This window comes from Drosophila santomea, chromosome X (assembly GCF_016746245.2).
Source record: "Drosophila santomea strain STO CAGO 1482 chromosome X, Prin_Dsan_1.1, whole genome shotgun sequence".
Taxonomy (NCBI): Eukaryota; Metazoa; Arthropoda; class Insecta; order Diptera; family Drosophilidae; genus Drosophila; species Drosophila santomea.
The window spans coordinates 12,668,768-12,679,155 of NC_053021.2; the positions used below are offsets into that span (position 1 = coordinate 12,668,768).

A 10,388-nucleotide genomic window follows, 5' to 3' on the forward strand; every position below is an offset into this window, starting at 1 on the left:
CTTTGGCTGGCTGACGCCGCTGTCTCCGCCGCTGCCTACGCCGACGTCGACGTCGACGCCACTGGAGCTTTGAAAGCGAGTGGCGGCATCGCAGTTGGCCAGTTCACTTGCGTACGCCGTGGAATCAACACGCATCAGCAAATCCAGCGCATCTGCCGACCTGATCCAGTCCAGATCCCTTAAAAGCCACCAACGAAAGCGAAATCTCAACTGAGCGCCATGGAGTTCAACAATCGCCTGTTGCTGAAAATCATCGAGCTGGTGAGTAATTGCACTTAAACTACTCCTCAAAAGCTGAAGGACGCCTAATTTCTAAGCAACACAGTTTTGGTTAACTGTTTGTGATGAATTCAAACAATAAAATTGCCCATTTAAGCGTTTTAAAGTTGCAACAGCTATTTAAAGTAAATGTTGTGTAAAAAGTAATTTTGTATTGCCTTCAATTGCTTTGCCATAAAAATAATCATAGTTAAGTGTAATTGAATTATTTGTTGTATATATATTATTTATTTTAAAAGAGTTCTTATCTATAACTCATAATCTCAAGGCACTTAAATATTAACTAGCAAATGTTGGACTTCATTTTTGATTTTTGAAATATACATACATACATATATAGGGCTACAGATTACTGATATTTTTTTTAGCCAAATGCCAAGCGCATTAATATGGTAATTAAAGTCAAATTGAGTTTTGTGGCAGCTGCGGATTGGAGTTGCAAATGTTTGTTATTATTTTTTGTGAGCGTCTGCTTTTCTCCATCCCCGATTCCAATCCATTTCCTGTTGCGTCTCTGGAAATTGGTTGATTGTTCTGGTTGTTTGTTGTTTTGTGCCCGGTCTTGTGGATGAAGAACAACCGGTTTTTTTGGACCACAACAAAGCACTATGACTTCACTGTTTCTGTTATTTTTGTTCACGTTAGTTTCTTCGTTTTTCATGTTTTTTATTTTTTGGGTGCGTAGGTCTGGGATTAATGCGTGCTCTTGGTCTTGGCTCAATGATGTCATGAGCTTGCCGCTTCCAAAATTTAATTTATTTACGGGGTTCCCAGCGGCGTATTACGTGCCACAAAGGCGAACAAAGGCTCAACTTAGATCATTCTCTTCAATAGAATTTCGCATTGTCAAGTGCGCTTTTTCACCATGGGTAATTGCCTGACAAATTGTTCAAGTAACTTGCATGTCCAAATGGGTTTTTTTTTATTTTTAAGGGATATGTGTGTGGCAGTTGTCCATTTAGCGCATTTGTGCCTTAATAAAGCGCATATAATCCGGGTTTTATTTTTGGTCCCACCACATATGACATCATTTTCGCGATTCTGCGAGCTCAAAAGAGAGCAAATCGGTAGATAGAGCTGGAATGACTAATATATACAGTTCTATACATATATACATATGTACATACATCTGTGGGGCAAAACAGATCCGCAGCTTGGACTACCTGGTATTTTATATCAATTCAGGAGAGTTTCAGAGCAAAGATTTAAGGCAATTTATCATAATACTGAACTTATCTTATTTACCTACGTTTTCTTTTTCCTTTTAAATTTTTTAATTGAATATATTTCTTACATGTCGGAAATGTAAAGAACATTCGATAACGAAATACATATTGTGCAGAATGATCTGCTACTCATTATTTGTTATTGAACCCAGATGATTGCAAATGCAAGATTGTTTACTCATCAATATTTACATATTTGCTTTGCTGAGACATCTGGGTTAACTCGGGTTTGCTTACTCCACAACCATCATTATCATTATCATTATCATAAGAATCTATCTCAGAAAGAGGTGTTTTAAATGGTTATTTTGTAAATAAGTTGCGTTTTTATGAATGAATTAATAATACAGATTGTAATTTGCTCAACTTCAAATCTGACACACTTCTTTCCCATTTTGTTGTTTATATAAATTCACTTATCGCCAAGGAACAGCCTTGTTTTCACCACTTGCTCTCAAGTGGCTGGGTGTCTTAGGCATATAGTATTTTGTACGTGATCAGCATTAGGCAATGTGCGAGTTATTGAGTGATCTTGGAGCTCGGATCCCGGCAAGTGAGTCAACTGCCAGCTATGCCGCTGATTACATCACTGCAATGCGACCCACTTGCCGGGCACTCGATATAAAGTCTGTTTGAGTATACATATATCTGCATTATAAAGCGGATCATGTCCGTTCCGAACGACCCATCCGATCTGGGCGGACCACACCCTCCTCACGGGCAGGCGTGCAATCACGTTTGCCAATGCACTCACCAGTCAAACTCACTACACCGAAAACAATTTGAATACGCCCTTGAATTTGAAGAAATAAAGTAAGGATTGTCTAAACTAAGAGGCAATAACTTTAGTTTTTGAAACGCTTCACAAAGAAATCCTAATAAAAACTATTACTATTAAGTCTTGTAGGAATGTATAATCCTAATATAAATCCTAATAAAAACCATTACTATTAAGTCTTGTAGGAATGTATAATACACTGTCAGTAAGTGAAATTCTAAAATAATCTACTTACTTTAAACTTGAGTCCACAAGTTGTGACTCTTTAACTTTTAAGACCAATGAGCAAGTATGTGTCAGAAAAGAATTCAGTTTCCGAATAATATATTACTTGTCAATCAAATTCATAAAACATCCGCTCCAAGGAGGCGCCAGTTTCTCGCAGTGCAGGCAGATACAGCAGCTACCACGATGACATCATCGTGCACATGGCCAAAAAAATGCTGAGAAATCTGGCACGCATTACGCATACGCCATGTGCGCCATTGCCGAAAGGTCGATTGTTGCATTGAGTAAACAATGAAATGAAATGGCCGCGGAATGGTTAATTGGGCTCTAGCTGTTCCTTGATTATCTGGCTAAGAAATGCGTTCATATTATTAGGTACTTCTACTGATTCTTTTGAGACAATCAGAACATCATTGGGCAAATACTCGTTGTACGTACTGCTCAAATAGTTGTCTCCAAGTTGTGAGTGCAAATGAAATGGTCGAGAGATAAGAATAAGTAACCCATTGTCTTGCGGATTTCTCTGGCAACTTGGTCGTAAATATTTTTACGGGCTAATAAATGCTTTAGCTGCAAATCAGGGAGGCGCATTTTCTGTTTATTTTATTGTTCTTCCTATCCACCGTTTACTCGAACATTTATTTAATTGATTTGTGCGTTTTAACAACCCCTCCCCTCCCCCGTAGAAGTCAATGGCATGTCAGGTGGGCATATAATGAATGGGCCATACTAACAATATCAATTGAAAATAAAATTGATCTACGGCTTTACCATAGCTTCGCATTCGAATGCCTTGCTGTGCCTCGTTTTTGTCAAAGTGCGAACTTTTTTAAGTTAATTTTGTTGGGGGCGTGGCTCTCGCGGTTTTTCCCCCCGGCATTTGCAGCGAATATAACGAAATGAAACTTGGTGCTAATATAATTGTAAATAATACCAGGCGTCCAGACAAAAACAAATAAACAAGTCTTAGTCATACGGAAGCACATTTCATAGTTGAGATAATTCGCGGAAAACGATTAATTTATATTTCCATTCTAACCACTACATATAAGCCATGAAAAAATTCGCAGAAAAGTGGTCTAAATCAGTTATTGCTGTGGCAAAATTTATCTAACGTTGAAATAAATATGTGAGTATAAAGTTAAAGTTGTAAAATTGTATAGGTAACAAAATTGTATTGGTTTCAAAGTATGTCAAGAATTACAATATTTCAAAGACTTTTCCGTCAGTTTCACTAATTTATCAGCAGTGTAAGATTAAGCTTTATGAATTGCCAAAATAACATAGAACAGTCTATTAATCAATTACGTGTAAATGGTTCAAAAAGCATTTTCCCAATGCTAATGCTATACGAAATATGCCACTCCCCAAATAAATGCGTCGTTAATGCGATTCAGCTCATCGAATTTCGCCATTATTTTGGTGTTAATGTCGTTTTCGGGTTTACTGCCCCATCTCCGATTTTTGGGCGTGACAATTAAACAACAAAGAAGCCGCACACAAACGCTAAAAGCAAATATATTTATAGATAAATATTGTGTTGGGAAATAAATGGCAAATGACACCAACAATCGGTAATTATTGGCACAGGAAGCGCGCCCCCACCGAAATACATATATATGTATATACATATATTTGTTATCCGCAGTTCCATAAACAAATTATATTTGAGCGGTGGAAACGATATGGATCCGATTAGGGATGTGGATATGCCATTTGTTTGCTTTAGTTTTCCCATCCAGGAACCCTAATGACCTAACGACGACCCATTACTGGCCCTACTGCATTACAATGTCCACAGGGCTCGGCTGTGCATCCTTCTTAACCCAATTAGCGCGCTTCCCGACTAATTGATTGATTGCCCACGGGTGTGTCACACTTAGCGACGGCCCACTGTCCCACTGTCCCACTGTCCCGCTGTCCTACTGTATTGGCCCTCGATGGCCCGTCAATTTATCGCCATAAAACCCCATATCTGTCGCTGTCACTTTGTCGCCTGGCAATATCGGAATAATTTTCATATTTGATAACTAAATGGTTAGGTGGGTTCGAATTCTAATTCCGCGACTTTTCTCGCCCTTTCTCCATGGCGATAAATGTGAAGTGAGTGGCTTCTGGTGGCTCAAAATGTGGCAAGCTCATTAAATTGTGCATTTAATTTACGACTTTTTTTTTGGACAAACATTTTAGAATTAGGTTTAGAATTTTTTTCAGAAATAATCTATTATGTTTAACATAATTTTTTTATTTAAACTTCTATTGACTTTTAGGCTTAAATATAACAGAATTTCAAGTTATTTTGTGCTGTCATATTTGATGCAAAAATCGCAGGACTTTTGTGCCGGAACTTCCGCTTTTTTTTTTAGCAGACAGACACAACAAAAAAAAAAACCAAGCATATGGTCAGAAATTGAAGCCATTAAGCACACGACGTGGTAAAAATTATCAGGCCGCCTTTTTAGACAGCTTTTGCTGTTAGCCCAAAAGTGATTAATTTTGTTTGATGGGATAGAGCCAGAATTGAAAAGTGTTTGCCAACTACCTATAAATATTAGGTGAAAGTTTGTATGTTATACCTTGCTGTAACTACATTGGGTGTCTTTTTCATACCACATACTTTATGAACTGCAGTAGATTAGCGCTTTAAAGTAATAGTTACTTTAAACTCCCTAAAAAATCTTTACCTTCTATCCCAAACACTCTATTGACATTCTAATTTGTCCGTGTGTCCGTTCTATCTGTCCGTGAGTTTGTCCGTGAGTTTGTCCGTTAGTTTGTCCGTGAGTTTGTCCGTCTGTGAACTTGTCCATTCCAAGGTTTTGAGCTTCGAGTCCTTAACTCGCAGGTCGTCATCGTGGCGAGCATTACCTTGATCGGGGGCATTGCGGACCTGACCTTCATCCGGCAAGCGCTGCTGGTCCATGGCACTTTGATCGGTTATCTAATCACCTGTTTTGTGATAGCCACAGGTAAATTCCCGGATCTGGCCCATCTAGCTCCTGTCTAAGATGTGGATATGTTTTCAGGTCATGTGGTCGGCACTGCGGTGGACAAGCAACTCGACATTCTCTTCTCGATCGGTGGCTTCATCCTATTCGGGGCCACGGGCACCATTATCCTGGCCCAGTGGCTGGAATACTGCAAGTCGCAGTTGGAGCGGGATGTGGTGCTGGCCTCCGGCATTTTGAGTCTCGCCAATGGCGCCATTTTCGTGGGCGATATTTTCGTTGTGTTGGCTTCTTAATCTTAAGTATTTGAGTGAATAATAAAAGTGAAACTTCAAATGCTTCCAGGGTTTCATTTGTTTACCCAGAGTGGACTTACCCAGTAGTAGAAGAAAAAGCCTGCTAATGATATCGTTTCCTGTTTTTTTTTTTTTTTTGCATCCTCCAGGCCATCGCCATCGCATGTATTGTGCTGTACGAGACGGTTGGCAACTTGTCCTCCCATGCGGTGATTGTGGCCGGCACCATTGGTGGCTACACGGTCATCTGCGGCGTCCTCTTGGTTGGTGAGTGTCATCCAATTTTGGAATGTGCACGCGGTGTCCTTACAAACATCCTGACATCCTGATTTCTACTTGCAGGCCATGTGATCAACTCGCTGGTGGAGAAGCGCCTGAACGCCCTGTTCTCGCTGATCGGCTGCCTGCTGTTCGTGGCCTCCGGAGCTATGGTGATCGATGAGTGGCATGGTGGTGTCAATATCATAACAACGGACAGGAAGCGCCAGGCCATCGGAGCCGGTTCCCTGATGATCATCAATGCGGCCGTCTTCCTTCTGGACACCCTCTGCATCTGCCGGACGTAAAGATTCCGTTCCGTCGTATATGTACTCCATATATACATACATTTTTTTTTTTGCAAATCGAATAACTCGTGTTGTTAAAACATAATGAAAGAAGAATCTATTGTAAATGTTAACGTATATATATGTTTTCTTTTGCTGTGCGTACAACAGTTTTATATGTATTTATACGTGTCTTAAGCTAATCTCAGATATGCGCACGCAGATTATTTACAGGAATCCATTAAATATATACACATACACAACATATATATGTACATTCCAGCTATCTGTGGTTATAATATGCTAAACTCACAACATCTGCCCATGCCTTACATCACCATAATTGCCCCCCCTCCCTCGCCGCCATCATTGCCATTCCCCTCCCGGGATAATGAGCCATAATCGCCAGAGGGCTAAGTTTCTGGGAAAACGAAACACTGAAAAACTGAAAAACTGAAAAACTCGCGACCCTGACGTCACGTGCCAGCAAACTGTTGCAAAATCCAATGGACAGCGATTACGATTCCGATTCGCATTCAAATTCCAACTACGAGCCTTCCCAAAAACGCTTCCTTCGCATTCTAATGCTAGCCATGGTTTTAACTCCTAAAAGCCAAAAGATAGTTAGTTCTTTTAACTAGCTAAGAACTTCTGAAATAGAAAGGTCATATGAGTTTTTAACCTTTCGCATGGAAAGCTTACTTTATGTCACATGCATGTTTTTATATATTTTGTTTATTTTTTATACTTGCGCCTAGTTTTGAGATACTTGTAATAGTCTCTGTCAGCTAGACAATATTTAGGAAGTCCATTCTCAAACAGACTTTTAAACTTGAAAATCTTTCTAGAACTTGTTACATTTAGCAAATATTAATTGCAAGTGCTGTGTGTATGTTGTACTTACTGCAGAGTATTGCCCTATTCGTTGCTTTGGCCTGAGGCTAACTTTCCTTCGTTCTGCTGCTGTGTTGTTGTCGTGCCACAAGCTTATTATAATTAAGCAATTTATATAATTTCTAATTATTTCTTCTCATCCGCATGACAACTCTGTGAAAATATATGAAAATATATGTGTGCAGGCGGCAGGAGGTGCCCGTTTTAGCGGAAGAGTCGAGGAAAAATAAAGTCGAGATAGATCGCTTTTAAGACGGGCCTGCAAAAAGATGCAAAGCAGAGATACGGAGCCGCTGAGATACAAAGATACAAAGATACAGATGCACATACAAACCGCCAAAGACTTGAAACCGCCTTGTGATTTATACATTTACTTTTGTTTATATACTTTGTGTGTTTTTTCTCTCCCCCCTTTTTGTTTTTATGTTACTTACCTATTTTTTTTTTTTAACTAATAATTTGTGCTAAGTTTACAAGAGGGGTTTTCTATTTGTTTTTTTTTTTTGCTGGGAATGTAACCTGCTGCGGCTGATTTCTTGTGGCGATTATGGTACACGATAATTGGAGGCAATTACGAGATCGTATCTGGAAGTTCAAAGTCAGGGTCACAGAGTGCTGAGACTTTGCCATCGAGTCAATGGAGTGAGTGTTGTGTGGCCTTCCAAATTATATAAACCCCCTCCCCGTATTTGGAGAAGTAAATCTGCACTCGAAATGGCCAGCCAGAAAGAGGAGATCCTGGGCTGTGACTTCGAGGTACGTGGCAAGGTGCCGAAGGAGGCCTTTGAACTGTTTGCACTGGCCCAGGCCAAGGCACTGGGACTCCGGGGATTCATCACCCAGGTGTCGGAGGAGAAGTTCAAGGGTCGTCTGGAGGGCGAGGGCAAGGTGATCGATGCCTTCAAGAAGCTCATCCTGGCCGCCGCCGAGTACTTGCAGGCCATCAAGGAGTTCATCATCAAGAACCTGAAAGTCATCCGGGAATACACCTACCAGACCTTCGAAATTAAAGTGGACAAGAAGTGACCGATGAATGGCTAAAATTCTGGCGAACATAAACTGAAATATATTTCCTACATTTTCGCAATTGCCTGCCAACACAGCCATCAAAATATATGAATACTAAATGATATATGATTTCTTTAATATATTTGATGTTATGTTACATGGTATTTTCCGAATAAAAGTACACAGATATAATCACAAATTAAAAACACTTGTCCAAATGGGTTGATGATAGCAAACAAAGAGGCTTATTTAGGAAAACATAGGTGATTTACAACGAGCAATTTCTCAAAGAGAGAAACCTGTGTGAATGCTGAACTTTTACATGGGCTCATTACGAATTAAATGATTGCTGCGAATGCTGATCTATGCAATTCCCCAAATGACCCATGGATTCCACTTACTCCACCGTTGGTTCTAGGGCCCGATTTCGATCGTGACGAATGAGCTAATGATGTCCGTGGTCCGAGGTCCATGATCCGTGGTCCGTGGGAGGGGATAACCTTGTGGCCATCGCCGTCGATCGGATATCAAATCGAATCGCATGCCTCGGATGCATATAATCCAGCGATGTTCCCGGCTGTTTGGCATGCAAATCGCAGATCTGATCGCCACCTCGACCGACACGATGAAGGTGTACCACTGGACAACCGGACAACTAGACAACCGGACAAATAGACAACTGGACAAGTGGTCAGCACCGAACATACAGCCACGGATGGTTATTTATGCGTTCGCGGATACGACTGCCGATCCACCGAGTTCCAGACTTCCCAACCAGATAGCACTTGTTAACAGGCAAGTGAGCACAAGTAGGTGGCTTGTATGATGGGACCTTTAAAGTTTAGTTTTTCAAAGTTGAACTAAGATCAGCACCACACTGTACAATCTAAGCCCACTACATTTTGGGGAATTATCAAAGTGCTCTTTTGTTGGCTAGTGTCTTGTATCTGCAGTGATATATGGACAGCTAAACTATCGTGGCTCAAGCAACGTTACAATTTTATGGGTCAATTTGCGGACGGCCATTACTAGAATGTGTGTCTGTGTGTGCGTGTGTGCAACAGGTAGCCGAGTATGTTTTACACTGAGAAAATCGGACCTACAAAAATGCATGGTAAAGAAATCCTTTAGCTAAGTGAGAATTCTAAGCATAGAAATTGATTCCATGGAAGAATCTAACAATTTATTATAATTATCATAAATACTTATGCATTTTTAAGAATTGTTTGTAAAGTTAACATTTTTTCGCCGTGTATCTATGCATGTAAGGAATGAACCTATATGCGAAAAGCCACAAAATTGAGGGAAATTAGCCTAGGCGGCGACTTGGACTTCGACTACTGCGGTTGCCTCGAATATACATATATAAGTACATATGTACATATCAGAGAACTGCAAGAGTGGCATTTTTTGCCACCCTCAACAAATTCATATATTATATTATTTGTTAAAATTTTTAATATTTGCTTATATATTTAACTTTATAAATGTTTAATTTTTCTTTTTAAAATGGTAAAAAAAAACAAGCAGCCAAAAGAAGCAGCCAAAAGTCAGAAAGTTAAGCTCCCTCTCTATTTCTCCCCAGGTACTCACCCCTTTCCTTAAGCTCTTTCCACGTCAGAGCTGCCAGCTGGTCGTAGCTCCTGGAAAATAGCTAGCTCGGGCACTTCTTCCAGTAGGTTGAAATCACATTATTGGTATCCTCTGCTGCCACTTAAAATCACTGCACCACTCACTCACACTTAGTATTTTTTTTTTTTAAAAATCGAAAAAGTGGTTTGCTTATGTAGAACTTTTGAGAAGCGCAGAGGAGGGCACCTATATTTTGGTATTATTTAGTATTATTTGGTATTAAGTATTTAGTATTATTTAGTATTTAATACTACGTATTTAGTATATTTAGTATTATTTAGTATTTAGTATTAAGTATTTAGTATTTAGTATTTAGTATTATTCATTATTTCATTTTAATGTAAGTGCATGTCTAAAGAGCAAGCTGCATTCTTCGATTTTCAAGTAACTTTTCACAACTTCCCCTTTTCGGAGGCTTTGAAAAAAAGCCAAGCTCTCATCTCTGATCGCCGGCGTCATCGGCGCACCGCAGTCGCAGTCGCAGTCGCTGTCGCAGTCGCAGTCGCCGTTCGCTGCTTGGAATTCTGGCGCTTTGCCGCTCAGTTTGCTTTGAG

The 10,388-nt window shown here is 40.0% G+C and overlaps 2 protein-coding genes and 1 pseudogene across 2 annotated transcripts; all 3 read left to right on the forward strand.

The window, feature by feature from the left end:
- Positions 1–98: 98 nt before the first annotated feature.
- Positions 99–6,569, forward strand: LOC120455114. The gene is made up of 3 exons (XM_039641003.2): positions 99–261; positions 5,905–6,022; positions 6,098–6,569. The coding sequence occupies exons 1-3, from the start codon at positions 220–222 to the stop codon at positions 6,319–6,321; spliced, it is 384 nt and encodes a 127-aa protein (XP_039496937.1). The 5' UTR covers positions 99–219; the 3' UTR covers positions 6,322–6,569.
- On the forward strand, positions 5,315–5,769 carry LOC120455585 (annotated as a pseudogene).
- A 1,099-nt stretch (positions 6,570–7,668) lies between the features above and the next one.
- On the forward strand, positions 7,669–8,324 carry LOC120455115 (acylphosphatase-1). The gene has a single exon (XM_039641004.2). The coding sequence runs from the start codon at positions 7,909–7,911 to the stop codon at positions 8,218–8,220; it is 312 nt and encodes a 103-aa protein (XP_039496938.1). The 5' UTR covers positions 7,669–7,908; the 3' UTR covers positions 8,221–8,324.
- Positions 8,325–10,388: the final 2,064 nt, after the last annotated feature.

What these genes read in the sequence shown, in the direction of transcription:
- LOC120455114 (XM_039641003.2), top strand. Translation starts at nt 220, where the DNA reads ATGGAGTTCAACAATCGCCTGTTGCTGAAAATCATCGAGCTG. An exon ending in TGCTGAAAATCATCGAGCTG is followed by an intron (nt 262 to 5,904) that starts GTGAGTAATTGC and finishes TGCATCCTCCAG; the next exon opens with GCCATCGCCATCGCATGTAT. An exon ending in CTGCGGCGTCCTCTTGGTTG is followed by an intron (nt 6,023 to 6,097) that starts GTGAGTGTCATC and finishes TTCTACTTGCAG; the next exon opens with GCCATGTGATCAACTCGCTG.
- LOC120455115 (XM_039641004.2), top strand. Translation starts at nt 7,909, where the DNA reads ATGGCCAGCCAGAAAGAGGAGATCCTGGGCTGTGACTTCGAGGTACGT.